At 50.2% G+C, this 17,232-nt stretch overlaps 1 protein-coding gene across 1 annotated transcript in view; it reads right to left on the minus strand.

Moving 5' to 3' along the window:
• The window catches only part of Ift43 (intraflagellar transport 43), a 79,112-nt gene that overhangs the window by 20,078 nt on the left and 41,802 nt on the right, over nucleotides 1–17,232 (minus strand). Inside the window, exons 4-5 of the mRNA XM_075948055.1 lie at nucleotides 1,846–1,878; nucleotides 538–581 (exon numbers count right to left, since the gene is read on the minus strand). Coding sequence (XP_075804170.1) covers nucleotides 538–581; nucleotides 1,846–1,878 — 77 coding nt within the window. The remainder of the gene's footprint in view (nucleotides 1–537; nucleotides 582–1,845; nucleotides 1,879–17,232) is intronic.

Raw genomic sequence — 17,232 nt, forward strand, 5'->3', positions numbered from 1 at the left:
GTGTGCATGCATGTGCATGTGTGTGGAGAGAGAGAGAAAGTTAGAGAGAAGTGGAAATACCTCTTCCAGAAGGAAAAGGAGTCAACAGAAACAGACTCAGAAGAGACAGCAATGATTAGCTGCCCAAGTACTTAAAATGGTCACTACAGATTACTATAGCAATAGAGGGAACGTGTATGAATGTACACACACACAAATCCATACACACACATAAAAAGAAAGACATGGACAAGACAAGAGGTAAGCGGAAGATCTATTTTAAGGAAGAATTGGGGCTGGGGAAAAGCTTCTAAATCTCCACCAGCCATGCAGGGAGTGGGTCTGGCTGTTTAAGTCTGCAACCCCAGGAAAGCTGAGTGCAGCGGAGTCCTGAAGTGGATAAGGTGCAGAGAGGAAGTGGATAAAGCAGGGGACCAGGCAAAAGCACTAGGCAAGGCAGAGATGTGAGCAGCAGTCTTGGCTTCAAGCCCGCAGCCAAGAACTCCCCAGGGGCCCCCAGGTCTCCTGACTAGGCCCCAACTTCCTCAAGAAGCTCACCTTCTTCATCTGATCCAGTCAGGCTGTGTTGTCTGAGGCGGCGGCTGTTAGTGGAAAACAGAACAGGAGAGTTTTAAACACAGCTGGCAACAACCTAGAGTTAACAGCTGTCCTGACTAGTTCTAGGTCAGCTTGGCACACAAACTGGAGTCCTATGAAAAAAGGGAACCTCAGCTGAGAAAATGCCTCCATAAGACCCAGCTGTAAGGCATTTTCTTCCTTAGTAACTAAGTGGGGAGGCCCCAGCCCACCAGGGCTTGTGATACTGGGTTCTGTAAGAAAGCAGGCTGAGCAAGCCATAAAGAACAAGACAGTAAGCAATGCCCCTCTATGGTCTCTGCATCAACTCCTGCCTCCTGGTTCCTGTCCTGTTTGAGTTCCTGTCATGACTTCCCTCAGTGATGAACAGTGATGTGGAAGCATAAGCTAAATAAACCCTTTCCTCCCCAACTTGTGTTTGCTCATGGTGTTTCACTACAGCAATAGTAACCCTAACTAAGACAATAGGTAATAAATTAAAATCCCCCTTCTTTCATAATCTTGGTCAAACATTTTCAGGCAAATGAGTCTGCTGTGCATGGCTGCACAGGCCATGTGACCCCCCCATTCCCACGGGCAGCACCCACAGACGCACACAAATGCTCTCCTCAAGCCTGCAGGGGCGAGAGCACCTGCCATTTTGCCTTTGCCTAGAACCTTTTCCTTTCATTTTAATTAATTTCATTTTCATTTTTTAAAAGTCTTAGGAGAGGGCCAGGGTCAGCAGATTATCTTACTTTCTGCCCATCTGTGCTGTTCTAGTGGAAAGTTTGGGCTGGCACCCTTGTACCTGGACACGTGATCCTGAAGAGCTGGTGGTGAGCCTGACATGGCACGAGGGCCAGGTTCTGACCTTTAGGTGAGGAGGGGCCATGAAGCAAAGCTCTGACCTCACCTTGCAGATCCCAGCCCCAGGCCACAGCCAGATTCCAGAACACCTGATTTTCTTTTTGAAGCCTTCCTTATCATTTTTATGCAGATGACTGTTTGTTCTGCATATTTGTCTGCATACTGAGTGTGGGCCTGCGGTGAGATGAGGGGGCTGAGCCCCTAGAACAACTGGAGCTAAGGACGGTTGTGAGCTGCCATGTGGGTGCTGCAAGCCCACCCCTGGTGCCCTGCACAGGCTCTGAGCTGCTGAGCCATCTCTCCAGCCCTCCATCTGTTGTTTTCAATGCTGTATTCAACATAGGCTGGAGGGATGATGGCAGCCAAGGCCACACTGCTGGCACAACCCCCTACAGGACACACAAGAACATGGGAACTCACTCTTCCATCTCCTCGGAAAATTTCTTTCCCAATCTGAAAAAAAAAAGAGAGAGAGAGACAAAGTTTAAGATGACTTATGAGTTTCACACACTAGAGCATCCCTGGGGAGAGGTTCAGGTAGGGCCAAGTCCGCATCTCTCTGTTTGGCTGGGATCTCTGGCTTGACCCCGCTCAGTCCCTCTCCAAACCCTACCGTCTCACTGGCTTGACCCCACTCAGTCCCTCTCCAAACCCTGCCGTCTCAGAAAGATCACCAGAAGTTGAGCTCTGCATTCCTGGCAGTTGTGGGGGTGCCTCCTCTAAGGCTGCCAGCTCCCCTAGGCTGTGTGAGGCGTGTATGTGTGTGTGTTTGGGGGGGGTGATGTACACCCCCAGGATAGAGTAGAGGCAGAGATTGGATCAGATGTGTTCCTGGATCACCTTTCTCTCTCTTTGGAGACAAAATTGGCCTGGAAGTCTCTATGTAGACCAGGCTAGCCTGGAACTCACAGAAGTCCACTTGCCTTGCCTCCTGAATGCCGAGATTAAAGGCATGCCCCGCCATCATATCTTTTGAACTCACTGATTGGTTAGACGGGCAGGCCAGCAACCTCTGAATCCCTGCCCAATGCCAGGGTGACAGACATCCATGACCATATCATATTTTCTCTGTGGATGCCAGGGATCAGAACTCAGTTCCTAATGACGGCACAGCAGGTTACTTTACTACCTGGTCATATTCCCAATCCCCTATAAGGCCTTCTTAAAGCCTTGGCTCAGTACAACTCCAGATTAGATTGGTGAGTTTGAGTGTCAGTAGAGCAAGAAGCTGAAACCGGAAATGGAGGCAGACAAGGCCTCTTTCAACAACTGGATAATGACTCTCTGCCAGTCTGCTTTCTTCAACGACAAAGGCTCTGGCTGTATTTGGTGCTGTTCCTTACCAGCCTAGGAATGTCACAGGAGCAAAGGGGGCGTGCTGGCTCTGCTGTTCAGTAAGCAGGCTTCTATCTCATCACGAGACTGGTCCTGGGTGGAATCTGAACCTGCGTGACACCCATGCCTTTACCTAAGGCAGTGACTCTTACATGTCAGTGACATGAGATCTACTGGGAAGCCCGTTAGACATGCAGACCGGCGGACCCGGCATGGAGAGATTTCTGAATTGGCCGATAAGTATATGGGAAGCCAGGACTACATACTGTTGTTGACATTTGTGGTTTTATTATTATTGCTTTTATTATGTGGTATTATTCTTAATAAAGAGCTTATACCCTTGGGAACAGAAATGAGGTTTTACACATGCTAGATAAGCACGCTCCTCCTAAACTACACCTTCAATGTTGGACAATGGATTTTCAACAAAATTCCAAGGAATTCCGACCTAAGAAAGTTCCCACAGATGCTCTGTGACTGGGAACTGCTGATGGCGTTTAAAGCAGGCTTTGGGGTATATAGTGATTCCATTTTTCCATGTCTGAAAATCCCTACAATGAGATTTGCATTTTCTTTTAAACAAATTATGTTCAGCCTGAAATCGAGCACATGAGAAGACAGCCAGGCCATGGTGGCAGCGTCACAACGGCCGGAGGCAGAAGGCACGAGATTTTCACCCCTGTCAGTGCAGAGCCAAAACCTCACCAGCAAGAGGCCAACTACCATTCCTGTAAGATGTGAGTAACTCCCCTAGCTACTATCATAAATTGATTTTTTTATCAATTAAGAAATTAAAAATAGGCCAGGTGGTGGTGGCGTATGCTTTTAATTCCAGCTTTTTAGAGGCAGAGACAGGTGGGTCTCTGTGAGTTCGAGGCCAGCCTGGTCTACAGAGTGAGTTCCAGTACAGGCTTCAAAGCTACAGAGAAACCCTGTTCCCCTCCCCCCCAAAAAACCAACAACAATAACAAAAAAGAAAAGGTCTAAGTTTAAATAAATTACTCTCAACTACATTGTTTCTTTTTTACTTTTTAATATGTATTAGTTTTTTATGTGTTTGTATGAGTGTTTGCCTACATTTGTGTTTATTCAACACGTGCATTCCTGGTATCCACAGAAGCCAGAAAAGGATGCTGGATCCCCTGGAACTGGAGTTATAGACAAACGTGAGCTGCCACGTGGGTGCTGGGAACTGGTTCTTCTGGAAGAGCAGCCAGTGCTCTTAATCACGGAGCTATGTCATCTCTCCAGTCCCCTACACTGTCTGGTTATTGTTGTTTTAAACTTAGTTTAATTTCACAAGTCTGAGTGTTGCTGATGAATGAATGGATGTGCACCATGTGTGTGCCTCAAAAGGACATCTGAGCCCTGGGAACTGGAGCTGGACAGTGGTCAGCTGCCGTGTGGTGCTGGGAACTGAACCCAGGTCCCCGGTGAGAGCAGTGAGTGCTCTGAACCATCTCTCCAGCCTCACCCACTCCAGGCACTGGTTCTAAAAGTCAGAAAAACAATGGGTGAGATCAGGATAGAGAAGGGAAGAGGGAGAGCTACTCCAGGATCTGGATGCCTAACGGCCCCTAAAGGTTCGCATGCCTTGGCCTGGTCCCCAGCCTGCAGGGCTATGATGATGCGGATCCTCTGGGAGGTGGGGCCTGGTGGAAGAAGGTGAGGTTCTGGGCCGTGCTCCTGAGGGAGATATGGAGGCCCTGTTTCATTCCTCACTCTTTCTCCTACCACAGTGAACTGCGCCGCTGCAGGCCCACAAGAACAGTTATGCACGTAAACCATGTGCCAAGAACATTTTCTTATGTTTAAGCTGATCACCTCAGCTGTTTGGCTCTGGCAATGGAGAGCTGGCTGAACCCACCCTGAGTGCGCTGTTGACTCAGTGGGTACAGCTAGACGGCTGAGCAGCTAGGGCACCAAAGTGAAAAACAGAAAGAGCAGTGGAGGAGAGCGTCCGAGGTCAGCTGCGCACCTCTACGGGGCTGGTCAACCAATGGAGTTCCACAGACTATTCCAAGCCAAAGAACTAGTTAGAGAACACTGCCCGCTGCCAAGGCCACTTTCTGTCGGGGAAGGATGGAAGGCTCTTGTCCTTGCTCCCATGGTTCCCTTAGGCGACAGCTTCTAGCTCTTCTGTAAAGCTGAACTTTGTCAACTCACTGTCCAGAAGACTCAGCCAGCATGTCACCAACAGTAGGAGGATGAGAGCAGGTCATGGGGAAATGGGATCAGAGATAAGGAAGACGAGGCCAGTGTCTTCACTTTGTGCACAGGACAAATATACTCACCCGTGATCGCCCTCAGGAGCTGCAGTACCCTGAGGTTAAGAGTCTCCCCACCAAGTGCTCCTACCAAGATGTATGTTCTGCATGCACTACCACACAACCAAGAGAAGCCCAAAGAGCTGGGCGACCTGTGCTAGGCTCTGCATCTTGAATGTCCCCCGAGGGCGCTCATGCTAAAGGCCTGGCTGCCCTTGTGGTGCTATTGTGATTTCTAATGGGCCGTGGCAAAAGCAGGGGGAATTCTGCGCTGAGAAGATGATGGCCGTGATACTCTCTGGGGGAGGCTGATTAACGGCCACTTATCCATTCAGTGTTCAAAAAGTGGCTGAGTTTAAGATCCAACTCAACTGCCCTGGAGCCCACATTCTGCTTTCTCTCCCTCTAGGGGGAGCCAGAGGACATTCTCCACCATCTCTCTTGGAGAAAGGAGACAGATGAGAAGATGTCCTTGGAAGGGGGTGCCCTCAGGTCACTCTGTCCCCTCTCCTCCAGAAGGTAAGTAACAGGCTCTGAATCTCCACTGCCTGAGAAATGAGAGCTTTGAGAGCTACAGCCCCGCCTTTGCTCTGGCCCACACAGGGGGAAAACTGGCCTTCTCTGGGCTTTATCTAGGGTGGCAGTTTTCAACCTGTGGGGGTCGAATGACCCTTTTAAGGGGTTCCCTAAGACCATCTGAAAACACAGATATTTACATTCTGACTCCTAACAGTAGCAAAATTACAGTCATGAGGTGGCAATGAAAATAAATTTTATGTTTGGGGTCCCCACAACATGAGGATCTGTATTAAAGGGTTGCCGCTCTGGGAAGGTTGAGGACCACCGATCTAGAGCATAGGTGAATTTGGTTTGGATCACACTGCTGTTTATTCTTTTAACGAATGCTCACCTTTCTGGATTACTGCAATAAAAAGCCTGGACACAACACAGTCCTTGGGGCAGAAGCCTGACCGCCAGCCACCCTGAGCTCCTTCCTACAAGGCTAAGAGTAATTCTGAGTCACCGAGTCTATGGTTTTCTTGGAGAAGCCAGAGGATAGACAGTAGGATGTCCTACAGCCATGTGGATATCCATGTGTGAGCCCAAGGCAGCCTAGGTGGGAAGAACCTTCTAGACCCGGTGTATGTTCCTCTATAGAGAGATAAATGTGTACTTATGTGTGCCCTGAGGAGCCGATATAAAGTACAGCTCTGCCTCACAGATCTGCCACACCCATCTCATCCCCAAAGGTATCTTAGGTGGCACCACACCACACACACACACACACAATGGTTTTCAGTGCTTTCCAAAGACATCAGTGTCTACATAACAGCAGCTACTGCAGGTGTCTGCAGTAGCCACTGACACTCGGGGACACCAGGCGCCATGACCATGGGCCTCGCCCTTGTCACAGAGCTAGCTAGAGATGAGCCTAACACGAGACTTTGCTTCCCTGACTTTCACTCTAGATCGCAGACACATGCCGGCGGCATGACAGCATCTCCAGGGCACCCATGCAGCTGTCTGGATTCCTGAACACACAGTCCTTCCAACTCCCCTACCTGCACAAAGAATGAAAAGCTACAGATAATCCTCCAAACAGGCAGCTATTAACCATAGGCTGCAACAGAATCACACGCAAAACTTTTTCAATGGAGACCTGCTAGCTCCTGACCCACCGCTGGCACCTCCTACCCAAGTATTAATTATGAGAGTCACATCCCTAACTGTGCTCCAGATATAAGGCTGGACGCCATACTCGCTGAGCAGCAAAACAGACACCCGTGCCCCTTCCTCCTCTCTTTTTCAGTTGCCCACCTACTGTCTTCCACCCCAAGGGAGTGTTGATGGATATGGACTTGAAGAAGAGAGGGCCAGGAGCCCAAACGGCCCATAAAGGAAAGCGTCTTATCCCTGGGACTCACACGAGCCTGTGGCGTTTGTGCAACCCAAGCAGGAGTTCACCACCACGGCAGGCCGGACAATCCAGGCCCACTAGAGACACCCACTCGCTCAATATGCAAACTGTAAAAAACATGGCGCTTGCTGAGTCAGCACCCTGGAAAGCTAATAAAACGCCAGGCTTCTTCTGAGGGGCTCCTCCATCGCTTGCTGCCTGCTTTGGCCATTCTTCAGAAGACAGCTTTACCTATGGACCAGAGGAAAGAACCCCTCCCCTCTGACACGGAAGACTTGATAACGGGGCACGCCAGTGGTGAAGAAGCGTGTCTGGTCAGCCGGCAACCTGAAAGGGAGAAACCCCAGTCATCTCGCGGTGGCCCTTTGTAAGCCACCAGAACAGCTGGCCACGGGCTGCTGTGCTCCAAGTACTGGCTTCTCAGGTGAAGTGTTCAAAGGCTGCCTTGCTGCCTCCACCTTCCTGCACAGCCCAGAGCTTGGCTCGGCACCCGAGCAGTCCCTGCCTGGTTTTCATCCCTGTTTCTCTCAGACATGGTCAGTTTGATGCAGCCACACGTTTCTCTGAAGAGCTGGGAGTTAGCAGTGGCCTGCCAGACACCAGGCACTAACACGGTATAACGTATGAACTGCAATGACATATAGCATACATGATGTACTAGAACAATCCCATCATCACTGCTATTCACGCCACTGCACAGCTGAAGAAGCCGAGGCTCAGGGACGTAAAGTCGCTTGCTTTCTGCTGTCTACCTAGAGAACAGCAGGCGTGAACACAAGCCAGGATGGCTAACACCAAAGCTTAGCTTTTAATCCCTGCCTCACGGGGACACACATGTAAGCAGCTCTATGTGGCAGATAACCCTTCCATACACTCCACTAGGACCCAACTGATACTTTCTATGGTGCCAATATGCTTCAAACTTATAGGAGGGCGCCAGCTTTGCCAAGTCTCCCAACCTGGTGGTTTAAAGGTGGCCCTGATGCAGACCTCATGGAAACAGTCTCTCACGCCTAATGGAACACCACAGAGGTCTAAATGGAGATAAAGAACCACGGCTCAGAGGACAGACTGGATGCTGTCTTTATGCAGCATGACAATGTTCTGTGGTTAATTAGACACCGTTAACCTAGTTTAGCAGTGGACATAACTGGGATAAGTGGGGGGAAGTGTCCTTGAAGCCTCTTCATAGCAATGGCACGCACTAGACCCCAGACCTGCCTCCCTGCTGAGGCAGAACCAGTGCCAAATGGACCCCGGAGTCAGTGGACATTCCCGATGGCCATTGTCTCTGATCTCAGAAGTGCAGTTAAGAGTCTGGGTACACAAGGACAACTGTGACTCCGGTAGCTGAGGACGCTAAAGGCACACGACTCCACTGCAAAAAGAGGAAACTCTGCAGCAGGGCCATGTTCAGAGAAGAGAGTTAGTAGAGAGACATCAGAAAATACACAACAGCCAAAGCTCCTTGCACTTTGCAAACACATACGCCCGTGGAAGGAAGCAATCAAAACAGTTTCCTATGAAGTGTTCTAGACTCGCGGCGAAATGCATGATAGAAACCTCAGAACTGCTGGGCAGTGGTGGCACTCACCTTTATCCCAGCATGCAAGAGGCAGAGACAAGTGGATCTTTAAGTCTGAGGCCCTGGTCTACATAGTGAATTCTAGGCGCTCCAGGCCAGCCAAGGCTCAAAAAAAAAAAAAAAAACCAACAACTACAACAAAGAAACAAAACCACCCTAACAAAAGCTCACCTCCCCACTCACCACCGCCTCTGAAAGCTCGCTGAGGTAAGTTTCACCCAGTCCTGAGTGAGAGATAAAGAGCCATTTCTTCCCGATCCCCAAACCAAGGCCTCACTTTATAACACACATGGCCATCAAATGGGACGTCATGGTGGGAACTGAGGGGAAAGTGGGCTTGGCTGCTGTAAACACAGCCACACTGTCCACTTGGGATGGGGTAATGAACGGAACACTTAGGTCTCTGATCTAATCCATCCCCACACTCCTGAGTTCCTTCTGAAAGTGGAAGTGCCTACTTCCCTCTCCCCTAGTCCCTAGTTCTCGTTATTCCTGTTTAGTGTCTGATAAAGATTAGGGCTATCTTTTCTCACTTCTTTCAAAGATAGTTAAGAACTCGATAACGTCCATGTGGTTCTAGGTCACACTGCATCCTATTTAGTTTGTGCAAGAATAGTTTATCATCAAGTGTCATGTTGAGAGATGAAAGCCACATCCCTCTCCTGTCTGTGCACAGACCGTGTCCTAGATGGGCTAGGGAATTAATGGCCATTCCTGGGTGAAGTCTGCCCCCTGCTGGGAAGATTAAGAATAGCATCTTTGTTAGGATTCTAATACAGCCTGAAGAAAAAGGTTGGGACACAGTCACAGTTTTAGTACAGGTATCTGCTGCAGAGGAAAGCGGCGGAGAGTTTGGAGTCTGCACCGGCGCCACTTCAAACGCATACTATGTTTTTCAGGAAACCTTTATGGGACTTTAGTTATCTACCAGAACAATTAGGAGGTAGGACTTGGAGAAGTTCTATTTGGTGTTTTCAAATCTGGTGGGAGAAGAACATTATAGAAATAATATTAAATTCTCCACAAACTCATACTGCAAAGTCTTAGTGACCCAGGTCACTGTCATCTACCCTGAGTCACTGCTAAGTGTGACATGGAGACTACAGGGACCCAAGGACGGCCCCAAAGCTGTGTGCTCTCCTACGCTCCACACTTCACAGGGCAGGGAGGTGGAGAGAAGCAAACGCCAAGGAGGGACTCAGAAGGAAACTAGCCACCGCAGCCTCCCGGAAGGCCTGCCTGCTGAGAGCCAGCGAAGCCACAGGACGCTTTCCAGTTGGAAAGGGCAGAGCAGCCAAAGATCAGAGCCATGACAGGGCCACAAGAGGCAGACAGGTGGCAGTTGCTGGCAGCCAGGTAGTGGCTAAAAACGAGGAGGGTAACAGAGCTAGAGTCTGCAGGCAGGTTTGCTCAGGAAGGGACTGCTATCCACACCAGCTAGGCTGAGATGGCACAGTGGCCATCTCATTGAGTCCTTGGTTCCCCTTCAAGTCACCAAGACAACAGAGAAGCTGGACTTCTGCAGATAACACGCAGCTGGCCTGGTCCTTTGCTCCTGCAGGAGGGAGAATGGGGAGAGGCAGCAGCTGAATATGGTTTCCCAAATGCTCCCCATGCCAAATGCCACGGCCGGGATTTCTGCTACAGCAGTGGACTCTGTATACCCACTCCACATTTCCTTAAAAAGACTCCGCACTTTCCATCTAATCAATGTATTTGAAAGGAAACTACAACCTCAGTGGAAAGATGGCATCATCAATCAGGGGGACCATATGGTGAAAACAGTTTTAAAGACTATGTTTTATTTTAGTGTAGATAGACACAGAAGTTTGCCAAAAGTCTGAGCCTCCCGCGTATTCTTTGCTGGATATGGGCATCAGCAGGGCTGGAGGAGTGTCAGGGAAAAATCCTGGGGGCATGGTGAGATTCGTTCTTTGGACGGTCAAAGACAAAAGCTAACAGAAAAGATGAACCACTAGGTTGGGGTCCAGTCTTGGTGAAACGCAGCTGTGTGGACCATGAAAGGGGCAGGATGTGGCAACAAGCAGAAATCGGGGGCCCCCAAGTCAGAGGCCGATTTCTCAGTGTTTCCAGAAAGCTTGATTTCAATTCTCTTTTGTTTGATTTTTGTTTTTGTTTTGTTCTGTTCTGAGATGAATCTCCCCATATAGCTCCAGCTGGCCTTGAACTTGGATTCCTCCTGACTTCATCTCCCAAGTGCTGAAACTGAGGTCTGCCCCACCAGGGAGGCCTGTAAAGATTTCCTTCCGGCACAAACCTGTTGGGGTTTTCCTACTCCCTTTACATCCCATCCTCACAGAAGCCCATAGAGACTCTGACCTGATGCGCACAGGGAAGGTCTTAAGACCCCCACAACCCCCTTGTGGCTGCCATATTTGAGGTGAGAGGGGCTAGAAGGGCTGTGTGTGGTGCTTCTTGGAAATCTCGGAGCACCCCAAGCAAGATACATCAAGGGTAAACATGAGCCAAGGACACTTCAAAACATGGCTTCTTACCTAACAGCCACCAGGAAACCAGGAAATCCTGGACGCAGGCTGGTGAGAGGACCCCAGAGAAAGACAAGCCCACCCTGCCAAGCTGTCTCCTGTGCGCATGTGCCCAAACTGCTGCAGGCATAATAAAACTGCTCTTGCTTATTCCTAACAGGGGACTGGGAAGCAAAAGGAGGGGGTAGGTGTGATGCTCACAGACGGATTTTACTTCTGAGAGCAAGAACCCATCAAAGGGAGAACAAGGGGACCATTTCTGTCAGGAGAATTTCACCCAATGGCAGCGTCCCTCATCACTCCCTCCTGGCTCCCACCTGCTCAGACTGCAAGACAGCCAGTTTCCCTTTAGCTCAGCCTGGCTGGCTCAGGGGACACAACTTTTTCCTTGAAAGTTTTTTTTGTTGTTGTTCATAAGATTGCTTCATATGATCAACATCTCATTTCTGTGAGGGTCCCAGAGGACGGCAGTAAAGACGATTTTATTCCAAGCACCTAGCTCTTGCACAAACAGTACAGTGAGCGGCCTTTTCATGAACTCGAGATGAATGTGAGCGGCTCTCAAGGTTTGAGCATGGGCACGGCTGTAGAATTCGAGGCACATTCCATTATACTAATTAGCTGCATGACCTTGGGCAGTAGGGCAAGGTGAACGCAAGGGCCTTTCTAACTGTAAGCTCCTGTAATTCCAAGCCACTTAACCTCCCCAGGCTCGGAATGGAGGAAGGCGGGTTTCACCAGTGCTCGGGGCTCTCACGAGTTAGAGAAGGGCGGCAGCCCTGCTTCTCCTGATCCACATCCGATCCTGGATCTGTTTGCTGGGAAACACCTCTGTTCTGACAGTTCCCCTGCAGCCCCGTCTCCACAACTGGCTTACCTCTGCCTGAGAATTTCAACCAAGAAAACGCAATATGCTTGTCTGGAAACCCAAATCAACACAGTGGGCAGGAAGTGGGATGAAGGGGAGACAGTTTCAGTGGGGCGGGGGTGGAGACGGGGAGGGTAGGAAGAAAACCATCTGTCCTCTTCCAGGCATTTTTTAGGGACAACACCATCACCTGCATGTAGAAGTCTGGCTTTCTTTTGATGAGTCTCCTAACCCAGCCACTTGCTCTCTTCCCACCGAATGCCACTCCTGGTTCCCTTCCTGCCAGGTGGCTGGCTGGAAGAAGGGTATTTGCACAGATTTGCTGAACCCTCTAATCCTCGGAACCCAGGCAGCTCCAACCTGGGTGCAGTCTCGGGCCGTGGGCCTTGATTTAGACAGATCGCTAGAGACCAGAGATTCTGAGTGTGGGCAAGTCAGAGGGTTTGAATGTGAGTCTCCAAAACTCATGCTGCAGCTTAACCCCTGGTGCAGCAACTTAACCCCTGGGGCAGCAACTTAACCCCTAGTGCAACAACTTAACCCCTGACACAGCTTTCAGGGGTGCTTATAACATTGGAGCAGAGGGATGAGCGCATCAGGAGAAGGCTGGAGGGAACTCACTAGGTCCCTCTGCCCCTTCTGTCCGAGGACAAAGACTTGGGGTGCAAACTTGGAGGCAGACAACACCTCTCAGCAGAATCTACTGGTGCCTCTTACTCTCTGGGTCTAGTACACGGGAGAAACATTCCTATTACCTAGTTTACTGCATCTTGTTATAGGAGCTGAAATAGACTAAGACAGAGGCTCAAATCAGTTTCGCCATTCCCTAGCTGTGTGCTCTTGGGGGAGCTTCTTAAACAGTGAAAATACCACCTTCTACTCCACAGGACTGGTTCAGGAATCAAGGACCATAATTCAGGCAGCGTACTGGGCGTAGTACACTCACACATCACCTAATGAGGAGGAGATGTGCTGAGCAATGCACCATTAGACAACATCATCGTTGTGTGAGCATCACTGTGTGCATTTAAAATAAGCTGGCTATGATGCCACTAGACAACATCATCTTGGGGACCCACTGAGGTACCTGAGATCTGCTGTTGACTAATGTACCTTACGCAGGGCATGACTATACTTGGCGCACATGAAGTGCGCAGTGGATAGAAGCAGTCATAGCCACGGCAGTTATCATCACAGGAGACAGTAATGTGACGGGATGCTTTTTCTTGCAGGGATGCTCTTTCTCCGTGATACCAAACCAAACCTGGGCCTGCAGATTGCTAGCTAGTTGTGTCTACCCCAGTTGCTCCGTACCTTTTGTCTCTAGGGGTCTGAGATTCCCCACTCCTCCCTGAATTTGCCTGGGCACTCAGCTGGGCATCCAGCAGCCTGCCCTTGCTGCCTACAGACTCATGACTCTGTGGGCATTCCACCCAGCTTGCTGGCCTCGCTCAGCTGCCCATTGCCTTTTAAACAGAATGAACTTGACCGCCCCACCCCAGGTTTTATAATGTGTACCCTGCTCACTTTCCTACCTCCTTGCCTTATGTTCTCTGACTCTTGGTCCCTTCCCCTCATTTCAGCCTCTACAGTTTATTCCTATGTAAAAAGCAACTTTTCCTGGCTTTTACATTTTAAATCCTTTCTTATGGATTCTCCACTTCTTCCAGCTTTTAGAATTAGGTGAAATTGTTTCTGAGCTATGTGGTACACACCTCCATCACACGACACATTTAAAAATATAGTCTTTCCATGTAATCCAGATTAGTTTAGTGCTCACTACGTAGTCCAAGGTAGCCTCAAACACAATTCTCCTGTCTTGGCCTCCTCGGTGCTGTGATTACAAGAGCCACCACATCCAGCCTCACTGTGTGAGCGGCTAGGCTCTTCTGGAGCAGCTTGCTAGTTTGAGAACAGAGACAACAGCCTAGTCCTCACCTCAAAGCCATCCTCCCTTCCTCTTGACTCCAATTTCAGTTCTGTCTGGGTAACAAAGAGCCTGCCTGAGTTTCCACTCTGCAGCCTCTCACTCTGTGGGGAAGGGGGTTACCTATTTCTGAGGGACAGAAACCATGAAGCAGATCTGAGGGAATTCTTCCTCCCACGTCATCTCCTGCAGATCTGAGGGAACCTCTCCTCACACAGCATCTCCTGCAGATCTGAGGGAACCCCTCCTCCCATGTCATCTCCTGCAGATCTGAGGGAACCCCTCCTCCCACGTCATCTCCTGCAGATCTGAGGGAACCTCTCCTCACACAGCATCTCCTGCAGATCTGAGGGAACCTCTCCTCACGTCATCTCCTGCAGATCTGAGGGAACCCCTCCTCCCACGTCATCTCCTGCAGATCTGAGGGAACCTCTCCTCACACAGCATCTCCTGCAGATCTGAGGGAACCCCTCCTCCCACGTCATCTCCTGCAGATCTGAGGGAACCCCTCCTCACACAGCATCTCCTGCAGATCTGAGGGAACCCCCTCTACACATGTCTTCTCCAGGAAACAGAATCCTGCTGGGAAGTTCTTCACCTTCCTGCCGTTCCTGCTCTTCCTGTCTGAGGAGGACAGGTGAGGTCGGAGACACCTGTGACTCAATGCTGGGGTCTGCATCTGATGTAACTACACATTACAGGCAGTGGGGCAGAGAGCTGGACGGGCTCTGTTCATGCCAGCGCCACGGGGCTGTAGGCCCTCGTCCTCTTATTTTGAGATAAGCACTTTTCTGTGTCTGCCCTGAGGATGGGGTTTTACTGCTTGGAGTGAAAACAACCCCACTGCACAGGTTGTTCAGCGGCAGATGTGACTCATGTGCAGCAGGCGGGGAAACTAGCCCTGTGCAGCCATGCAGCTGAAGGGGAAACTAGGCCCTGTGCAGCCATGCAGCTGGCGGAGAAACTAGGCCCTGTGCAGCCATGCAGCTGAAGGGGAAACTAGGCCCTGTGCAGCCATGCAGCTGGCGGAGAAACTAGGCCCTGTGCAGCCATGCAGCTGGCGGGGAAACTAACCCTGTGCAGCCATGCAGCTGGCGGGGAAACTAACCCTGTGCAGCCATGCAGCTGGCGGGGAAACTAGGCCCTGTGCAGCCATGCAGCTGGCGGGGAAACTAACCCTGTGCAGCCATGCAGCTGGCGGGGAAACTAGGCCCTGTGCAGCCATGCAGCTGGCGGGGAAACTAACCCTGTGCAGCCATGCAGCAGGCGGGGAAACTAGGCCCTGCGCAGCCGTGATCACTTAATCCTGGAACAGTATCTCTAAGGAGAAACTCATGGCTAGGAATGGATATGAGGCAACTGAAAGTCTCAAGACACAAATGAGAGACATTGTCACAGTTGCTAGAGAAAGTCTCAAACTCAGGAAAAACAGATGACCAGATTCAATCTATGACTCTGCTCTCACCTAAAGAGAAGACACCTGCCATGAGAAGGGTGGGGACAGCTTTTCAGAGCACAAAATATGGGCCACCATGAGAAATGCATACATCGGCTTTCCTGCCACACAGCTCCTGGGAGACATTTTTTTTGCATATTAATGGGATGACAGAAGATTAAGACCCCAGGAAGGGGGACTGGTGGCTGAAGGAGCTGGAACTTTTGATGCCGGTCTCCAAACTTCCCTATGCCTGACTTCAGACTCTGTGAGAGGGGAGAGAAGCTAGAGGCTGAACTCATCATCAATGGCCAGTGATTTGATTAGCCATGCCTACGGAATAAAACATCCATAAACACCCAGCGGAAGCAAGTCCTGAGAGCGCCAGGTTGGTAAATAGGAACGTGTCCAGGTGAAGGGCAGGTAGCACATCCCGACTTCACCAAGACGGAAGTCCTGCCTTTCCTCTCTCTATCCCTTCAGTTAGCTGCTCCCTTGAATCCTTTCCAATGTGCTGTGTGGGCCAGTGAGACAGCTCCGCGGGGAAAGACACCCACCACCAGGTCTGAAAACTGGAGTTCTCCCCACGGGATGCAAATGATGGAAGGAGAGAGCTAAGTCTTGCAAGTTAATCTTTAACCTCTACAGCTATGGCACATGCACACGTGCGCGTGCACACACACACACATACAATAAATAGGTAAAAGGTGATAAAAATTTTTTTGAGAGAGGGTTTCACTGTGTAGCTTTAGCTAGTCTGGAACTCACTATGTAGAACAGGGCTCGAACTTCTAGAGATCCACCTGTCTCTGCCTCCTGAGTGAGTGCTGGGATTGAAGGCACATGCCACCATGCCTGGCATATATATATATATTTTAAATATGCTTTACAATAAATTGGCAATAGCAAGTGAAGTGTTTGGCTGAGTTCTGTGAGTACTCTGACATAATATTTGTACCCTGAGAGGAGGTAGTGGAAACCCAAGATTTATAGCTGCTTGGTCAAGAGGGAACCCGAGGCCTGCAGAGCAACCAGAGGCCTGTGTTTGGCATGGCCTGGTTGGGGTGGAAGAGTCCTGTGGGGCTGAGCCCTTATCTTGCAGGATCTGCTAATAACTCCAAGTATATAGTGTCAGAACTGAGCTAAACTGCAGAACACTAGAGAATTGCATGGTGTATTAAGAACCCCCATATACAGCACACGCACACGCACACATATAGGCATGCACAGACAAAGGCTGGCATTGTTCATCTTCCTCAATTGTTTCTCTGTCTCTCACTGAACCCGGAGTTCACCAATTAGGCCATACTGACTGGCCAGCAAGCCCCTGGGAAGGTCCGGTCTCCACCTCCTCAGCACTGGAATTACAGGCATGTGCCATGATATTCTGCTTTTTCCATGGGTGTTGGAAATCCAAACTTAAGCGCTGTCTCTCTGGCTCTGTGACCATTTAGTTCTGGGCCAACCTCCTCAGGGAACATTGGGCCAACAGATGCAAATGATGTGACCAAGATCACATGCCGAGGACAGGAAGAGGGGACAAGCACACATGGATGCCTGGCCCCCGCTAGACACAGGAAAAGGCGACACTAGCAAAGGAGGTTGCTCATTCAGCACGCTCAGGAGGCAGACGCCTGGCCATGTTAGTACACGTTCACAGCACCTTACTCTAAATAATTACCATGCCCCAGGCTGACCATGGGAGTCACAGCCTCCAGAAGCAGGGACGGGACTGCTAGGCCCCAGGGTCTAGCTGCCTAGCTCCCACACCGTCTGCCTGGGAACAGATCCAGCTCTTGGAGGGCACTGTGGGGCTGGAAGGGACAGTCGCTTCCAGTGCCTAATTGAACTTAATGACTGGCCTAATTAAGCTTGCTAATGGCAGGTCTAGTAGGGCCTTGGCTCATGCCTCACTGCAATGGCATCCGCCCCCCTCACCTTCCTCCACAGGGCCAGGAGCTGGCC

Source organism: Microtus pennsylvanicus, chromosome 14 (assembly GCF_037038515.1).
Source record: "Microtus pennsylvanicus isolate mMicPen1 chromosome 14, mMicPen1.hap1, whole genome shotgun sequence".
Lineage (NCBI taxonomy): Eukaryota > Metazoa > Chordata > Mammalia > Rodentia > Cricetidae > Microtus > Microtus pennsylvanicus.